This window comes from Balaenoptera musculus, chromosome 2 (assembly GCF_009873245.2).
Source record: "Balaenoptera musculus isolate JJ_BM4_2016_0621 chromosome 2, mBalMus1.pri.v3, whole genome shotgun sequence".
NCBI lineage: Eukaryota > Metazoa > Chordata > Mammalia > Artiodactyla > Balaenopteridae > Balaenoptera > Balaenoptera musculus.
This window is the reverse complement of record NC_045786.1, coordinates 12,421,266-12,440,143: the sequence shown is the minus strand read 5'-3', so window position 1 is coordinate 12,440,143 and position 18,878 is coordinate 12,421,266. Positions and strand designations below refer to the sequence as shown.

The window sequence follows — 18,878 nt, the reverse complement described above, 5'->3', positions numbered from 1 at the left end:
AAGCAGCCGCATAGCACAGGGAGATCAGCTTGGTGCTTTGTGACCACCTAGAGGGGTGGGATAGGGAGGGTGGGAGGGAGACGCGAGAGGGAGGAGATACGGGGATATATGTATACATATAGCTGATTCACTTTGTTATACAGCAGAAACTAACACACCATTGTAAAGAAATTATACTCCAATAAAGATGTTAAAAAAAAAAATTAGGGTCCAGGATTTAAACTCATATCACACACTTCCTCCCTGTATAAAGATTCATTATAAAAGTCTACTTTTAAAGATTCCCAGACATGAAAAACAGAAATTACTGACACTCTTTGATTGCCATCAATAATTCAAACAAATAATGTTGCATTTCGTTAATCCAACTTGTTTATTAGAGAAAAGCAAGCATGGTTGTTTCCTAAAGACTTACAGAAACGTGTGGACAAAATGTACTTCCACCTGCAAAAGAGTCCAATTTGAGGCCGCACAAGGACTGATGGGAGATAAAGGATGCTATAAATAGTTGTCCTTTTCTCCTAAGTATTAAATTGGAAAAATAGGTATTTAACAGGAGCTTCAGGTTTGTTGGCAGTTTAATTAAAAAGAAACAGGATTCCAACTGAGACAGTTCCTGGTTTTGAAGTATGACTCAATTCATTTTCAGTTAGCAGAGATCAATATTCAGAAATACATATTAACATTCTTTTATTTATCATATCTATTAATTTAATAAATTGGCTGAAAAAAGTCATGCGTTTTCACCCAGAAACCAAACATCTCAGGACAACAAAGAAAAGCATTATTAATCTTAATTACCCATCCTGCGTGAACCATTTCTCCAACAATAAGTATTCTTACCTCTTGGTGAAGGAGGGAGGGATATGTGATCCCTGTCTAGGTCGACATACCTGTTGTCTATCTGTAGGTAAACCAAACCGTTTCATTACTGAGGCTGAATAATACTGACTGATTAAATGTTGAATAGGGAAAAAATAATCTACCTACCGAAGATGCATGATAAACATTTGCAGAAGATGTCGACGCTGTTATCAATTTCACTTTGGATTGCACAAATAAAGGTTTAACTTTCTGAAAGAAACAAACGGTATGTACCGTGTTATCCAGGGGAAATAATGACCAGCTCAAATGGATGTAGAATGTTTTTCAGTCCTTAGTTAACTGAGATATGAAAATCATGCTCCTAACTTATTTGCTCAAATATGGCTGGGGAAATCCTTTCCTTTAAACCCAAGGAATAGACCTCTTCCTAATTCAGGCTACTTTGAGAGAAAATTCAAGAAAAATGTTTTCCTTAATGTCTCTTCTGACTCTACTTCCTTTTGATTATCCCTATGCCATATGGGATTTACTGCTTGTAACTGGTCAGGTACCACTGGGTCATCCCCAGCACCACCCAGCTCCTGGAAGCTACACAGTGATGGTCCTGATTCCCAGGAATTGAAGAGTGAAAAAACAAAAGCATCTCTTCCAGGAGCTCAGAAGCAGTAGCACACAAGCAGAATTGCCACCACATCATATATTGCAAAGTAAATCATGACATTAAAAATAAATGCACAGGTGAAAAGGACCAAAAGTACAACAAGCATGATTATCAAAAAGAGGTCTGAGGTCCATGGATGCACCCTGGAAATTTATGTGACGTTCTCTCTACTCAAGGCTTCTCTCTTGCTGGTTTGTATGTATGTATACACACATACATGTAAGTGTGTTTGCACGCATTTTTCTATTTCCCCACAGCCTGCTCCCACTCTGTTTTTGTTCCTCTCACCAAATAAACCATTTAAATATTTATTTGTATTTTTTATTTGAATATGTCCTTGCAAAAATATGTAATTTTGTGCATGTATTTTAATTTGTGCTAGTGGTATTATGTGATATCCTATTTTGTTGATTCTAAGGCATAGCCTTCTGATATTTTAACATCCCTAAAATCAGGATGCATCTGACAATAGATGGAGTGTCACAGTATGATTGGCAGCACTTTTTCTCTTTTAGAGTCTTATAAAATCTTGAACCAATGTTGAGCACATCTTAGATTCAGGGTGAAAAACAGCATATCTTGTGTGTTCCACTTCTTTCACTAAGGACTATGTACAAAGTAATTTCACTAAGTACTATGCTTTTAAGGTCCGTCCATTTTGTTACATATACATAAAATCTAGCACCGCATAGTACTACGTAGTACTCCAGGCATGTGTCGGCCCCGTTTTGCTCATCTGCTCTCCTAAGGTGGTCCAAGCCACACCATCTCTTACCAGCATCACTTCAATAGCTTCCTAATCTGCTTCTTTCCCTGCCCCTGGCCTCCATAGCTGCCAGAGTTGTCCCTTTAAAATGTTAAGTGAGATTGTCTTACTGCTCTGCTGAAAACTCTAAAAGGCTCCCAATTTTACTCAGAGTAATAGAAAAAAAATCAAAGTCCTGTTATCCCTTTAACCACATTTATTCCTGTTCTCTCTCGGTGCTCACTCTGCTCCAGCCACACTGGACGTTTTGTTGTTTCTCAAACATGCCAGGCACACTTCTGTCTTAGAGTCTTCCAATGGTCCTTTCCCTGTCTAGAAAACTCTTCTAAATATACATATGGTTCTTTCCTCACTGCCTTCAAGTCTTTCATAAAGATGGTAAAAGAAGCCAGTGTTAAATGCATGACTGCTGAGAATTTAAGTTCCAATGTACTCCATTGTTTCATACTGTGGGTATAGAAGAAAATACAACCTCTCTGACAGGACTGAAAAAGGTAAAATCCTGCTGAAGTTGGGGTCAGAAATAGGGGCTGTGCATATCAACCTGCCTTCCAGCTGAAATGTAAAAGATTTGAGCAACACAAAGAGAATGCAGTTGATAACCCTGGGTTTCAACACACCTCACCCTGTCAAGGATGAGAGAGAAGAGTAAATAAAACAGGGACTATGAAAAAACTGTAGAGTCGGTTAAACAAACAGTATCCTGAAATCAGAACTATATTCTTTAAAAAATGACCTATTATGAGATCTAGATGGAAACTTCATTAAGCTTGTTGTCTCCCAACAATAGACTATAAGAACATACGACCTCTAGAAACTACTGACAAAAGTCTCTGGAAAAGAATCGGCGGAGATAAAATGCAAACTAACATAATATTGTCAACAAAAGCTATAACTTGTTTATGGATTAGACGATTCAGCACCTAAAAGGTGCCAACTGTGCCCAAACTGATCTATAGACTTAATGCACTTCTAATCAAAATCCCAATGGAATTTTTAATTTGTTTCTTATGGGTTTTTTTTATACTGTGAATATTGACAATCTGATTCTAAATTTTATATGGAAATGTAAAGATCCAATAAAGCCAAGGTATTCTTGAAGAACATCAGGGCAGGAGTATTTGTTTTATCAGAAAAAGATCTATCATAAAGGTATAGATATTAAATCAGTGTCACATTGATGCGAGAATAGACAAATAGAACAGTAGGACAGAATAGACAGAAACAGACTCACGTATATGAGCCCTTAATATAATACATAACGGGTGGAATTATGTATCAGGGGAGAAGATGGACTTTTTAATAAATGGTGCTAGATCTGCTGATTATCTATATTAAAAGAAAATGAAATCAGATGTCTACCTGTCTGTACACTAATATCAATTGTAGGTGGATTAAACCTCTAAATATGAAAGGCAAAACAAGAAAAAAATTTTAAGTTTATAGAGAAGAAAATATTTTTTGTTTTTTAGGTTTTTTTAAATTATTGAAATACAGTTGACAAAATTATGTTAGTTTCAAGTGTACTACATAGTGATTTGACATTTGCATACATTAGAGAAGAATATATTTTTGATTAAAGGTTAGGTAAGGTTTTCTTAAAGACAGAAAAAAATATAAAGGCAAAAAGGAAAAGATTATTAAACTAACATTGAGATTAAGAACATTTATTTATGAAAAGATACCAAAACCTTGCCCACAAACTGGGAGATGACATTTGCAACCCAAGCATGCTGCTTGGTACATATTTGTACTCAAATATCTGTGAATGGACAAGTGACTAGAGTATAGGGAACCAAGGGAAAATGTTAGTTTACCCAGAGTTCATTCACTCATTCACTCATTGCTCTCTCCCCTTCCCTCTCTCTGTCTATTTTTCTTAAATATTCGCTGTCCACTTTGATGAGTGTCTTGAGTGCATATACACTATGTAGCTATATAGATAAGGATTCATGAGCCTGAATCCCAAATAAGCAGTGGCACACAGATGTATTCTCGACTAGATAGAGTCCATCACTCCTCCATAGGAAGATAGATTGCAAGAACATCTGAGGCAGGGCCAAGATTTTTCCCAAGAAAAAACTGGATCTATGACTATGCTTGGACTGGAATAGTTTTGAGATTTTAGAAGTCTGTTTCATAAAGCCTGGACAATTCAAATTTGGACCAGAAAATTTTACCAGGTAATCCTTAAAAAGCCTGCTTTTTGAGTAGCACAGCATTCTCCTGGGTCCTCCAATATTTTATTTGTCCAGCTGATTAAATATCTAAAATGAGGATCACTCCAATTAAAGTTGTAACCTTCAGTTGAGAAGAGAAAAAACCAAAAGGAGAAGAGACTATATATATTCCCATCTACGTAGACCAGTTTTGGAACATTTCAGAGGAGTCAATTATTAAAATCCTCAGCAAGGTTCATATTACCATGTAAATTTAGTTAAAAATTAGAAATAATATTATCTTGCCAATGTTCTTAAGTTCTTTGATCTCTTGCAGCAACTTGGAGTTAGAAAATTGTCTTAAAGTGAAAATTGTGGAAAAAATTTTAAAAAGAAAGTGATTTTAGATTGTAAGCTTCTTGAAGCAGGAAACCAAAATTTTTATTTCTTGTGACTTTTTCCACAAACCTGACTTGTCCTCAGAACACTTAGCTTTGTAGCAGTTTCTCAACAGCATTTATAGTATGTTAAGTTACTGATTGTTTGCAATTTATTGATTATCTTTCTACACTGGTCATCATTTGCCTTTACAATTACAACTCCCAAGTGAAAACATTAAGTAAACAGTTTTAAAAATAGTCTATTTTATATCATATGATATCACTTATATGTGGAATCTAAAAAAATAATACAAATGAACATATTTACAAAACAGATATAGACTCACAGACATAGAAAACAAATTTATGGTTACCAAAGGGGGAAAAGGAAAGGGATAAATTAGGAGTTTGGGATTAAACAGATACACACTAGTATATATAAAATAGATAAACAACAAGGACCTACTGTATAGCACAGGGAACTATATTCAATGTCTTGTAAAAACCTATAATGGAAAAGAATCTGAAAAAGAACATATATATATATTCAGTTATATATATATATGTGTGTGTGTATATATATATATATATGTGTGTGTATATATATATGTGTGTATATATAAATATAACTGAATCACTTTGCTGTACACCAGAAACTAACACAACATTGTAAATCAACTATACTTCAATTTCCAAAAAAAGTCTATTTTAGAATTGGGCTTTATCTACAGGTGACTTCTAGTGTGAAAACGAATGGCTTGGTACTGGGAACAGATTCTTTTACCTCCTTTTTCCATTTGTAAGTGACTGGATACTTGGATCTTGAGCTGTGATAGTTCCTATATTCCATCCACGTGCACAAATGGTCAGGTTGATAAATGCCTCCCGGGGGAATGAGTCCCCCTCCTCTGAAATTTTCACTTGCCTCCATTATAGCTCAACCATACTGCGTGGTAACAATTTGTTTACACATCTATGTCTCACACTGGATTGAGCTCTTTGGGTTCAGACACTCTGTCTTATGCCATCAGCATTCAGCAGAGTGACTCATGTACTATCTCCAGAGCCTCTAATGTCAGGGGTTCAAAAAATGTTAACTTCAGAAAGACACGTTACAGGTATCATCAAAGGGACCAAGAGCATCTAGCCAGTATGTACTTACAACATAATTGAAGGATGTGTCAGCCAGCATTGCAAACTGACGGAACAATGTGTGCCTAGTAAACATCTCGTTCTTAAGGACGTGAAAGCTGAAATAAAAGAAGCAATGGAATTAAAATGAACAGAAATTATAGGAAAGAGCAAATCGGTATTATGTTCTTGTGATTAGAAACTAGACTGTTCAGTGTAAAAGCAAGGAGATACAAGTAAAAATTTAAAAATATTAGTATGAACTTATCACTCTTTGATTTTTAAAATTATGTATTTTCCAGCCCTGAAAAGCAAATAGGAGGGAATAGCCATACTAGATATTAACATATACCACAAAAATCATAGTATAAAAACAGTTTGGAAAGGAAAAATAAATGGAATAGAATAGGAATACTGAAATGTACTAGAACATAGTATGTGACCAAAGTGGCACCACAACCCAATCCTGAAAGGACTGGAGTAAAGAACTAAATATGAGAGGTAAATCAAGAAGGCTTGTCTTAAAACGTGGGAGAATATTTTAGTGGAGATGGAGAAAGACTTTCTAAACACATCTAAGGCAAAAATTTTGATGGATAAAAATTAAGAATTTCTGTACAATAAAGGTCAGCATACACAAAGTTCATAGACTGGGAAAAGGTATTTGTAACATCTAAAATTGATAAGGAATTAATAATAAGAATACACAAATAAATTTCACAAGTCAACAAGAAAGCAAAAGATGAAAAGAGTTCACAAAAGAGGGACGTCCTTTAGAAGGAAAACATCAGATCAAAAAAAAAGCATCTGAAAGTCAGTTATTACCAAATATTAGAACTCAATCCTTGTATCTCTCTCTTTTTCTCCAACACTCATTCTTAGCTGATCTCATTTAATCCATGGCTTTAAATACCATCTATACTAATGCATCCCAAATTTATGCCCCCAGCCTAAGCTTTCTTCTGAACTCCAGACTCATATACTCATCACTGCCACTAGACCTCTACCCTTAAGTGACTAAAGGCACCTTAAATTTAACATATCAAAACTGATTTCCCGCCAAAATGTGCTTGCTTGTTTCAGTTGAAGGCAACTCCATCTTTCCCGTTGTTTAGGTAAAATCCTTGCAGTCATCCTTGACTTCTTTCTTTCCCACCTTATCTCCAATCTTTCAATACATCCTACTTTCAAAATATATCCCCAATTTAATCATTTCTCAACAGCTCCAGGTCTCCCATCCCAGTCAAATCACCATCATGTTTTGCCTAAGAGGGGCTTATTCTTTCTGGAGCTCTTAACTTTTCCCCCTGCTTTTCCTTTGGCTTCCCTATGGCCTTTTATCAACACAGAAGTCATAATTCTTTTAAGACTTCAGATCATTGGGTCTTTCCTCAGTTCAAGACTCTCCAGTGAGGTTTTAGGGTACCAACTAATTATTCTGAATATTGATAAATAAAGGGGATCAAGCATTTATCTTGCCTTATCTTGTCTGAAACTATATTTCAGGGTAACCAGTGGGGAAAATTGTTTTTTCTTTAATAGAATTTAGCTAAGAAATGCAGAAGGAAAGATAAAATTAAGGTATCACCAATTTGCAACCCTAATGAAATCTTGGATCATGGTTTGTGATCACTGATGGATGTTAAAATTATCTGGAGAAAGGTCAGTGGTGAACCTTAAAATACATGAATTAGCCTGATAACACTTGATTAAAATAATATAGCCGGACATTATGTGCCCTATGATGTGATGCATAGGAATTACATAGTAATTCGAGTGAAGTAGTCTTGCCTAAAATATTGAACCTGAGTCTAATCAACTCTCTGGATTTAAAGATCAGTTTGTAAGATATACAGATAGAAGAACATGTTAGATGACACCACACATACATACACACATGCACATAAACAATTAGTCAAATCCAGAATGGGGGACATTCTACATAACAAATGAGCATATTTCTCTAGCAAATCAGTGGGTTGGAAAGAACGGGGACGTAAGTGGGACCATTATAGAAAAAAAGAAAAGATTTAAAGGATATAACACCCAAATGCAGTGGTCCACCTACCGTGAATCCCGATTTAAACAAACAACTGTAAAAGATTCCCTTGAGATAATCAAGGAATTTGAATATGATTTGGTCAATAAGTAGTACTAAAGATTTATATTGCTAAGTTTATTAGGTGTGGTAATGACCCAGTAGGCATGTAAAAGAGAAAATTTTCTTATCAATTAAAAACGAAGCTTCTAGTGATTTCCCATCTCAGAGCAAAACCCCAAATGTTCTACCTCACTGAGCTCTTATACCACTCGTCCCTGCTCACGTCTCTCCAGCCACCTGGCTTCCTCACTGTCCTTGAACACGCAAGCAAACCCCCACCCCAGGACCTTTGCACGTGATGTTCCTTCACCTGGAAGTCTCTTCCAGGTAATCACATGGCGTGCTCCCTCACTCATTCAGGTCTCTATATCTGAAGATAAATATTATCATGTGCAAATGAACGGAAATGTTTTAATAGCCCTACAGAGGAAGATGACTGTGTAGGTCCGATTAAACCAGGTATCAAGAGAGTCTGTCCATCCTGTCGATGATTTAAATTTGAAACACTGAGATCAGGAATAAAACAGAGTTTTGAATTAGTTTTTCTTTGAAGTGACTTTGACTACTCTTCTTTTTTAGGTCAGTTATTTTGCATCTCTTGAAAGAGGTATGTGAGGGCATTTCATATTAGTTAATATATACAGAAAAATGCAAGGCTCCCAATTTCCTTAAAAGATGATTAGTCGCATTTTTATAAATAGAATTTGTATATATCACCACACTATACCTGTTCCTGAGAATTAAGAATTTCTTTTCCCAGTTTTTGTTGATCTGATCTGATTCCTTCTTAACCCTGTAATAAATTTATAGGTGGTTAAATATTGTATTAGCTGCAAATGAACAATTATGAATTACTATTACCAGTACCTCTCCGACTTCTTTTTCTCTTTCTCTAACTTAGCCTTTAACATTTCTATTTGCTCTTCCAAACCACGTTTCTCTTCTTCAATCTTTCAATAGAAAATACATCACAAAGTTAATTATATCCTGTTTCCCAGTACATCTGAAAGGTTATTTCTATTAAATAGCATGCATATTCTAACTATCATCAAAAATTTGAGGGAACAATGAGTTACATTTACTTGCAAATTCCCATAAACTGGAAGAATTTAAGATCCCATGCCTCCATTTCCTGTAAATGATTCACTTCAAAGCAGCCAGCATGAGACAATATTACCAAGTAACCAAAATTTATCTTCATCACCCCTCCCCCTACCAGGTATCACTTTTTCTAAATCTTTTCATCATAGCAGCAGCTGCCCCCAGTTACTCTATTTCCTCTTTCTATCAAAACTGTCCTCAGGAAAGGATCTGACCAACTCAATCACATTAGAACTGTATGCCATTTCTCAGTATTGTTTCTATTTTACAAGGGGACAAAGTTTTGGCAAAGGAATGAATCTGTAACAGTGGAATTGTAGGCATGTCATGAATGAAATTTCTCTGGGTGTGGCAGGGATGTACCCCGGAATCATACTATAGAGGCAATCAGGTCCTCTGTCTCTTCATTAGACTGATTCTTGGTGTAGCTTTCAAAGTCACTGCTCCTCTCTAAGGATAGTCAGCATCGATATAAACAATATTTAAGTTAATAATAAGGGTCATATTAGTCATTATTATACCTTAGCCACTGATAGTCTCGCTTTTTCTCCATGCATCGCAGCAGGTATTGCATGTCTAACCTGGAAAGAAAATAAACCAAAGCAAGTATAACATTTCAAGTCAACGCATAAAGATGTGGTTTTTCTGCAGCTTAGAGAAAGGCAAGTGAGACTAAAAATATGCCAACCCTAGTCCCATAGGGGTCTTGACCGCCTCATTTAATTTACAAGACTCAGTGTTTATACATTGCATTTGCAATTGGACAATTACATCCCATTAAAACCAACCTTCCCCCTACTGTTTGTTTTTTAAATGAATTACTTTGTAATTATATAATGGGTCAAATTTTACCATTACACTTTTTTTTTAAAATGAAGTGGGCAGTTATTACCCAGTGAAGTCACAAGCTTAAAAAAAACTTTTATTTTTCTCAACTACCTTTTGGATTAAATCTTATGAATCTCAGTTATAGATATAAAAACACTGCGTTTCAAAATGGTTAAGTAAATCACATATTGCACTTTTTTGTTTTTTAGATTCTAATGCATTCGTTTGCTCATTTATTTAATAATAAATAAATAAACTTTTATTTTAAATGATAATTAAGACGAATTTTCACTACTATACCTCTTGAATGATGCAGAGAGCAGATGGCAGTGAGAAAATATACTGAATATAAAAACCTGCTTGATTAGCTATTCTTATATTCCTCTACAGAATGTAGACAGCAAAAGGTGCTTCTTATTACCACCACTACCTTCTCTAGTGGGTTCTGTGACCCCAAAGCTTTTGATCTGTTGCCCATCTTGATGGGGTGGGCTCTGCCATGCAGGGTCTGGAGCCAGGTCTGCAGAATAAAGTAAAAGGAACCCAGAGCTCCCTGGAGCAATCAGAAGTGAGGGCTGAGAAGAGCTAGAAAAGAAGAGAATGGCCAGGCAGGACCCCAAGGCTGGAGCTGCTAGTGTGTGGTGAAGCCACAGGTGACCAGTGCCCAGGGGTGATGTCCAATATTCAATGTGAAGTGGCATCTTGGTGATGCAGACTGTCCCTGTTACTCATCTTCTTCAACCTCGTCCAAATAAAGGTGTCCTGTGAGTGAGTGGTTTTAGTAGCAATCACAGAATTGGGTTGAATTCAGTGTCTGATTCAACAAGGTGTGAGCTGGGGTGACACAGAGTGCAATGGGACTCAGAAATTGACTCGTTTCAGTGGAAGAAGGAGCCCAGACATAGCAACAACCACCAGGAGATGCCACGGGCGTCTGCAGAAACAAGTGGACACGCTTTCGGCTGCCACAAAGCACAGAATGTGGGTTTGAGCCAACTTTACTTATATCTGAAGAGGCAGAGAGAACCCAGCTGACATTAGCTGCCACGTAACAAAATTTGTAATTAACAGCCATAAAAGTTATAAGTTTTTGAGTGCCTACTATGTGCCAGGCATGTCACACACACTACCATTTACTTCTATATACTAACCTATTGATTTCACCATCCCTGTTACTTTAGGTTTTTAGTGATAGAGAATGCACGCACATATTTTAAAAATAAACTGCAGATAGTATACTTGAACATAAAACTCTCACTTCCCAGGAGCCAAGGGTTTGGTTTTGTTTTAGTTTTTCTCGTCATTATCATTATAAATAAACAGTAGCCTTTATTGTTTGGGCTCCCCACAAATAAAGATTAAGAATTTAGAGCATTCGAATTACCTTCCACCTTCTCTCTTCCCTCGCATGCCTGATTTTTTATTTGCAAATGTTTAGCTCTTACTGTGGTTGCCTTTATTATGATGTCAATATATGTAAACTTCTATATGGTGATCTACGAACTCCCTGTTGATAATTCCTGATTATCCCCTGGCTGATAGGAGAATTTTCAGCACGGACTTAATCCTGAACTTGGACCCTAACCCATTGCTCTTACCTTAGTTCACTAAACTCTAACTCCTACTCCATCAGAACCCTCAGTCCTGAGGAGCTTTCTGGTGGTCCTAGAACTACCCAGATTATTGTTCCCTTGGTTGTCTGCACACCTTCCTAGAGAAACCTACCACCTACAACCACCAGCATAGTGACTCAGTCTCCCCAAGGCCCATGTGGCAGGAAGTTAGCCAAAAACAAAGCCTGAGGCCTAGCAACACCTATTTAACAAAACAGTGAAAATCTTGGTTATCATTAGCCTTCCTTGGCTTCGAATACGTGGGGGTCACCCAAGTCATGGGAGGCATGCACTTTTGGCGCTCCCTCAACCTGTTTGTTCTCAAAGAGCACAATCCGCTTGAACTGCCTCTCTGACCAGGACATGAGGATTACACAGTGAATTCACTGCCATTTGGTTAACAGTAGACCAAGGAAATCATGGGAGTAAGAGCCCCAAGCTTTGGAGGGCACTTGCCCATATGTTAATAAGAATAAACTAACCCAAATTTTAAAAACGAATCCACAGGAAGTTAGGAAAACAAACTGGCAAAACAAAATAAGTTTCCACTTAGAAAGACATTTGTATGTATTTACTTCACTCTATCTGAAGTCATATCAGTAATTGAAAGTTTATTTTTTAAAAAAAGGATTCTGGGACTTCCCTGGTGGTGCAGTGGTTAAGAATCCGCCTGCCAATGCAGGGGACACGTGTTCGATCGCTGGTCCGGGAAGATCCTACATGTCGCAGAGCAACTAAGCCCGTGTGCCACAACTACTGAGCCTGCGCTCTGGAGCCCGCGTGCCACAACTACTGAAGCCTGCGCACCTAGAGCCCATGCTCCGCAACAAGAGAAGCCACCACGAGAAGCCCACGCACCGCAACGAAGAGTAGCCCCCGCTCGCCGCAACTAGAGAAAGCCCGCGTGCAGCAACAAAGACCCAACGCAGCCAAAAATAATAAATAAATAAAATTAAATTAAAAATTTAAAAAAGAAAAGAAAAGATTCTGTGTTTAAATTTGCATACAGTAAAAATTAGTTCCAATTTTCAAGGCTCCTTTTTCCTAACTCTCATATAATGATCAACTCTGTAATAACTAGAGATAAAACCGTGCTAAACCATATCTTCTGTAAAGCAAATAATTATTCAATCTCTCCCAAAGACAATACTCTGACAATGACAAAGATAGCTTCTCTTTTCATTAAAAAAAAGCACCACATGTAGACTAGAGTGTTTGCTCTCCAGTCTGAGTTGAACTTTCAACTCCCGCTACAGCACGTTATATTCAATCCTGGCTCTGTCCACATTAAACTGTCATTTTGTTTTGCCAGCTGCTGGCGTTCCATTTTCTCTGGAATACATGTGCTGGTCTTTATGTGGCTACTTCATTGACAGGTGCAAACACTGGACTGCTAAACAGTAGATAGAGGTGAAAATGAGTGGTAATAGAGAAGGAGATAACTTCCTAAGTAGGAAAATGTAAATTAAATAATTACAAAGATAATCGAACATTGTGACTAGACATAATTCATTATAAATATCTCTCTTTTTTTTTGAATTTGTATATATATTTATAGCTAAAAATCTATAAAATTAAGAAATAAGTTTTATTTACAACAGAAATTTAAGAATTATGATTCTTAAATTTGTTTCCCAGTTTAAGCACTTAAAACATGTTAAAAAAAACTCCCAACATTTAATAAATATAATCTAAATTTGGAATCAACAGCCAAGGTTTATAATAACAGGAGTGCAATTATGTTTATTAACTGTCATATGATCAACCAGATGCCTTATCATATCCTCTTTCTCCTTTTCTTGTCAATCAAAGACTCATTACATTCTTTCATTTCTCCCAATTTCCACAAACATCCCTCTTCTGAAACTTGGGCCATTCCTTCTGGGTTTAATGCCTCCTTGAATCTCTCCTTTAAACCATCAAATATATTTCTATCAAAACAATGTTTCTAACTCATGAAGAAAGACGATTTTCTGTCCCTAAAATTTCATTAATCTTGACTTCCACATTATCATTTTTTTCTGATTACCTTCTAAGCAAACAACTAATTGTGAATACTAGTAATGTGCCAGCGGGTGGTAGTTGGCATGGTGGTGGGTGGGGAGGGGAGAGTGATGCAACCGTAGGAAGAGAGGAGAAGCAGCCTGTGTGCTTACAGTCTGGAAAGAAGAGACTTAAGAATTGAGAACACTGAGGATAGACTAGGATGTTGTATGCAGTCAGGCACTGATCACTGTGTAAGCCAGAAGGCAAAACCTCCATATATCACTGGTGAATTTTCTTCTAACAAAATTATTAGAATTCAATTTCAAAATTCTTTCAAAAATAGACAAGAGTCCTTATTTGATGTGCCCCAAGGGTGCCACTCCATGTCTGCCAGGGGGTTGTGAAACCTCTTGACAGATGACCGGGCTCCAAAGCCCTACAGAAACCAGGCTGATCTAGTTTATACGCAAACCTCAAGCACATCTTCTCAAAGGCCCAGAGGGACACGAAAGTCTATGTGGGCTGGCCTCTTCACCTGGCTCCAGGTCACCCTAGACTTCGTGTTCATTGCGGAGTGTCAGGTATGTAGAAGCAGCATATACATCTTTTATCAGACTATCCAGTCTAAAAACTTTGTAATCAAAACTCTTCCATGAAGGTAAGGTCTCTATTAAAGATGATAAAGCCATTGTTTATAATAACAAAAGAATAGAAACAAAAACTTAAGAAGGCACTAGTAAATTGATAGAGATTGCTTAAGGAAATTGTGCTACTTCTGTGGAGTGAAATACTGTACATAATTGATTATATATATATATTCAGTGGCACTGAACAGCCGTGTGGCTTGCAGGATCTCAGTTCCCCAACCAGGGATTGAACCCAGGCCACGGCAGTGAACGCCCAGAATCCTAACCACTAGGCAACCAGGGAGCTCCCTACTTTCCTCTTTTGACATTTATCTTTACTGAGCAAATTTTGTATAATAAGTATGAATCTGTTTTATAAAGAATAATTAAGAGGGCTTCCCCGGTGGCGCAGTGGTTAAGAATCCGCCTGCCAATGCAGGGGACACGGGTTGGATCCCTGGTCTGGGAAGATCCCACATGCCATGCAGCAACTGGACCTGTGCGCCACAACTACTGAGCCTGCGCTCTAGAGCCCGCAAGCCACAACTACTGAGCCTGTGTGCCACAACTACTGAAGCCCATGTGCCTAGAGCCCGTGCTCCACAACAGAGAAGCCACCACAACGAGAAGCCCGCGCACCGCAATGAAGAGTAGCCCCCACTCGCCACAACTAGAGAAAACCCGTGTGAAGACCCAACACAGCCAAAAATAAATAAATTAAATAAATTAATTAAAAAAAAATAAAGTGGCGAAAATGGTAAATATGTATTTGGTTCCCTCATAGGATGCAAATAATGTCACTCCCATACTAACAACAAGACAAATCCAGATACACTACAAAATCACAACTTTTCTTGAACCCATCTGAGAACTGAGGTCACAACCAGGTAACTGAATTCCAAAGAGCAGCGAGCCCCTCCAAGGAGAGAGGAGACACATGCACAGCCTCAGCCACAGTAGAAGGAGCACCATGCCAGCTGCAACACAAGCAGGTAAGAAAAATGAGCTAAAATACAAAGTAGTGAGGAGCAAGTATGGGTTAGCAGAGCAGTCTGAAGTAGCTGCGAGCACGTGTTAAAAGGTGAGTTCACACTCACTCACAGCTTTTGTCTCCATCCCCCACAAGATGCTCATGAGAAAAGCTGAGGGCAGAGCAGGGCAGGAGACTTGTGGATTTTGCAGGCTTGAAGAGAGGACCAGCTGCTGCTAAGAGAAAAGCACCTTCTACCCTAAGAAGCAAAAGTCTTAAGCCTCTGGGAGAGGGAAAGCAAACTCTCTGGATAGTCCGACTCAAAGAAGGTGATCAGTGGAAAAGTGTCAGGCATCAAGCCCCATACCTTTCTCTTAGGGCTTTGTTTCCTAGGAAGGAAAGCTTTGAACTGCTGGAGAGGGCAGCAAAGCCTCTTGCTCACAGGGCATAGGTGAAGGCATAGTATGGCAAGGGGGCAAATAAAGGAAGATTTTTCCTTTCCTGGATGAGGCGTCAGTAATTGTACTAGGCCTTAGAGTCTGTACTAATACCAAGTGGAGGTTTCCTATTGCAGAAGAAACAGGTAACTCCTGCCCAAGGTCAACTTCAGATACAAGGTGGAGGTAGACTGCCACAGGGAGGAGGGGCAGGAATCCTGAGAGAGCCCACCTCTGAGCCACAGGCACACAGCACTTCCCAAAGAGTAAGTTTGCTTTAGAACAACAGAGAACTCTCTCTGCCCTCACTTGTGAAGTACCAAGCAATAGCAGTCTATTACCAAGGAAGGCATAAGAGCATAGTGAGAGACTTGCTCAGTGGCACAGGTGGATAGTTCTGCTGAAAGCTAAAGGTGGGGCAGCACACAGAGAAAAGCACTCTGCTACTCTCATTCCCATTCTAAGCACACACCCACTGCAAGAATATCAAGGTTGTGGCCCACTAAAAGGAACCATAGCAACAACCAAACTCAATTCAACTTTTGGCTAGATTGGCTCTACCGCTTACAATAACAGTCTGTTACAGGAAGAGGCATGCCATTTCCAGGTGTGAACACTGTTTATTTCAGTCTCTACTATTCTACACATGATGACTGATATTCAATCGAAAATTATGAGACAGACAAAAAGGAAAAGAAGCTATTGTCAGGAGACAAAGCAATCAACAGAATCAGATTCAAAGATAACCCATGGATCATGGAACTATCAGATGAGGACTTTAACTATACTTAAAATGTTAAAGAACCTAGGAGAAAAAGTGAACAATACAGATGATAAACAATAAATAGATAATTTCAGCAGAGATTTGGAAAATGTAAAAAAAAGTCAAATGTAAATATTAGAAATTTTTTAAAAAGATGAAGAAATTAATTTCTTTGATTAATCAATACAGCTGAGGAAAACAATTAGTAAATTTGAAGGTAGGTCAAAAAAATACCCCAAACTGAAACACAAAGAGGAAAAAGTCGTTTAAAATCAATGATCGGAATATCCAAGAATTTGGGGACAATATCAAATGGTCTAACATATGTGTAATCAGAATCTCAGAAGGAGAAGGGAGAGAGAATAGGGCAAGAGACATAATTAAAGATAATGGTAAGGAGTTAATGAAAGACACCAAACCCCAAATTCAAGAAAGTCCATCAGGACAGAGAGAAAGAAAGAGAGAGGAACAACAAACACTCCAAAACACATTATAGTCTAACTGTTGAAAAGCAAAGAGAAAGAGAAACTTCTAAAGGCATTCCAAAGTAAAAGACACATTACAGACACAGAAACAAAGTTAAAATATACAGTAGACTTTTTGTCTGAAACTATGCAAGACAAAAGATAAGGGAGTGACATCTTCAAAGTATTAAAGAAAAGAAACTGTCAACCCAGTCTTCCATACTCAGAAAAAAATCTGTCAAAAATACAGGCAAAATAAAGTTTTTTTCAGACAAGCAAAAGCTGAGAGAATTTGTTGCCAGCAGATCTGCTCTATAATCACTGCAAAAGGAAGTTCTTCAGGAAGAAAGAAGATGATATCGGACAGAAACTTAGATATATAAAAAAAATAAAAGCTCCAGAAATGGTATAAATGAAGGTGTCAAATGCAAATCCTGCCATGGCAAATTATATCCATTTTTGTTACATGAAAATATCTATATTAAGTTATAATTTTCTGAAGACTCTAACATGTTAGAAACTCCAAAGAACTGTACTTTTGATGGACACACTGGAAAAGATCATCCAAAGGCATTTTGAGCAAGATGAATGGACAAATATGAGTTGCATAGTGACTTTCTGGAGAACTCTTAAACACTATCTTTACTGCTGAAGACTAAGCTATTTGGTGGGAGATTTTCAGGGGTTCCTACAAATTGCAATGACTTCTTACTGATCTCTTATCAACCAGCTGCTTGGGTGCTTCAGTATGAAATCTTTTTTTTGTTGCTTTCCTAATAGATGTTCTCCTAGCCATTCCAGTGGTTGTATAAGAATCCAAAACTATTGAAATCTTTCTAATTTAAGTATAAAATTTACCTTTAAAATACGCTTATGCCTTATTTAATGTAAACCAGACAGAAATGTTATGAATCTTAATCAGAATCCACTTGCATATATTCAACTAGAGAGAAAGACCACCAGAATTACTCTCTAGGACGTTCAGGCTCATGTCTATCAGTTCTGGTGGCATGAAACACAGTATGGGTTCACCATATGCTTTCAGCCATTGGATTAACTGGACTCCATAACACTTCATGGCACTGGTTATAGGTAACTCCTTATTCTATTCTGGAGATATATATATATATATATATTCATACAGTCAACAGAAGAATGTCTCCCACATAGAAATTAGTGAAGGAGATCCTCAGGCTATATTCAAGATTTTTTAAAAGCCTAAAAATCAGTATACCCTGATTCCCTAATAAGGCTGCATAGGCTAACAAAACATAAGAACTCACTGCTGTGACCCTGGCAAGCCACACGGCACAGCCAAAAAAAAAAAAAAGCTACTCCCATTAGGAAACAAAGATCCAGTAAGATAAGGAAAATTCTTTTGTGTCAACATAATCTATCAAAATACAGTAAATATCCTTTGACAGCCCCTGAAGACCATACAACCATACACGTGTCCAGGACTGTCCTAGTTGTGTATTACTCCACCACCTTGGGCTGCCAGGTCAACAATGAGCAAAATGCTGGCTTTTTCACACAGCTCTGCAGAACTATGAACTGCCTGCTTTACCAAGCCAAGCCCAGGGGAAAAATAACGAAATAATGAAACAATGAACAGGTTATATGATTTTCTTCTCTGATGGAGTTTATTTTCAACTTCACGGGTAGCTCAATCAAATAAAAGGGATGTACAGGAGAGGAATGGGAAAGATCTTCCTTTCACCCACCTTGCCTATAATACTCTACACCCATAATAATTCCATATCCCATAGTAATAATAATTTTTAAAAAATTACTAGCTTGCAGGGTGACTATGGTCATACTTGCAAAACTATTGCAAAAGTACTTCACCTTGCAATTCTTGAATGTTTGAAGAACAACGTTCTAGAGTTTTTATTAAAGTTTTTTTCTGATGTCCAAATTGCTTTGTATTGAATGAACTTTAAGAATGGGAATACGACTGACTTTGTCCCCTGTCCCATTTCCCACACGGAAGGGTCCTGATGCTTTCTGCAGATCTAAGCGCGCACCATATGTTCCATCAGCGCAGACAGGTGACCCCATGGAAGC

The 18,878-nt window shown here is 37.6% G+C and overlaps 1 protein-coding gene across 1 annotated transcript in view; it reads right to left on the bottom strand.

Moving 5' to 3' along the window:
* C2H10orf67 (chromosome 2 C10orf67 homolog) overlaps window positions 1–18,878 on the bottom strand; it is a 114,595-nt gene that overhangs the window by 15,432 nt on the left and 80,285 nt on the right. Inside the window, 6 exon segments of the mRNA XM_036840214.1 lie at window positions 844–904; window positions 991–1,074; window positions 5,954–6,041; window positions 8,751–8,816; window positions 8,891–8,973; window positions 9,646–9,705. Of these exon segments, the coding sequence (XP_036696109.1) occupies window positions 844–904; window positions 991–1,074; window positions 5,954–6,041; window positions 8,751–8,816; window positions 8,891–8,973; window positions 9,646–9,705 (442 nt within the window).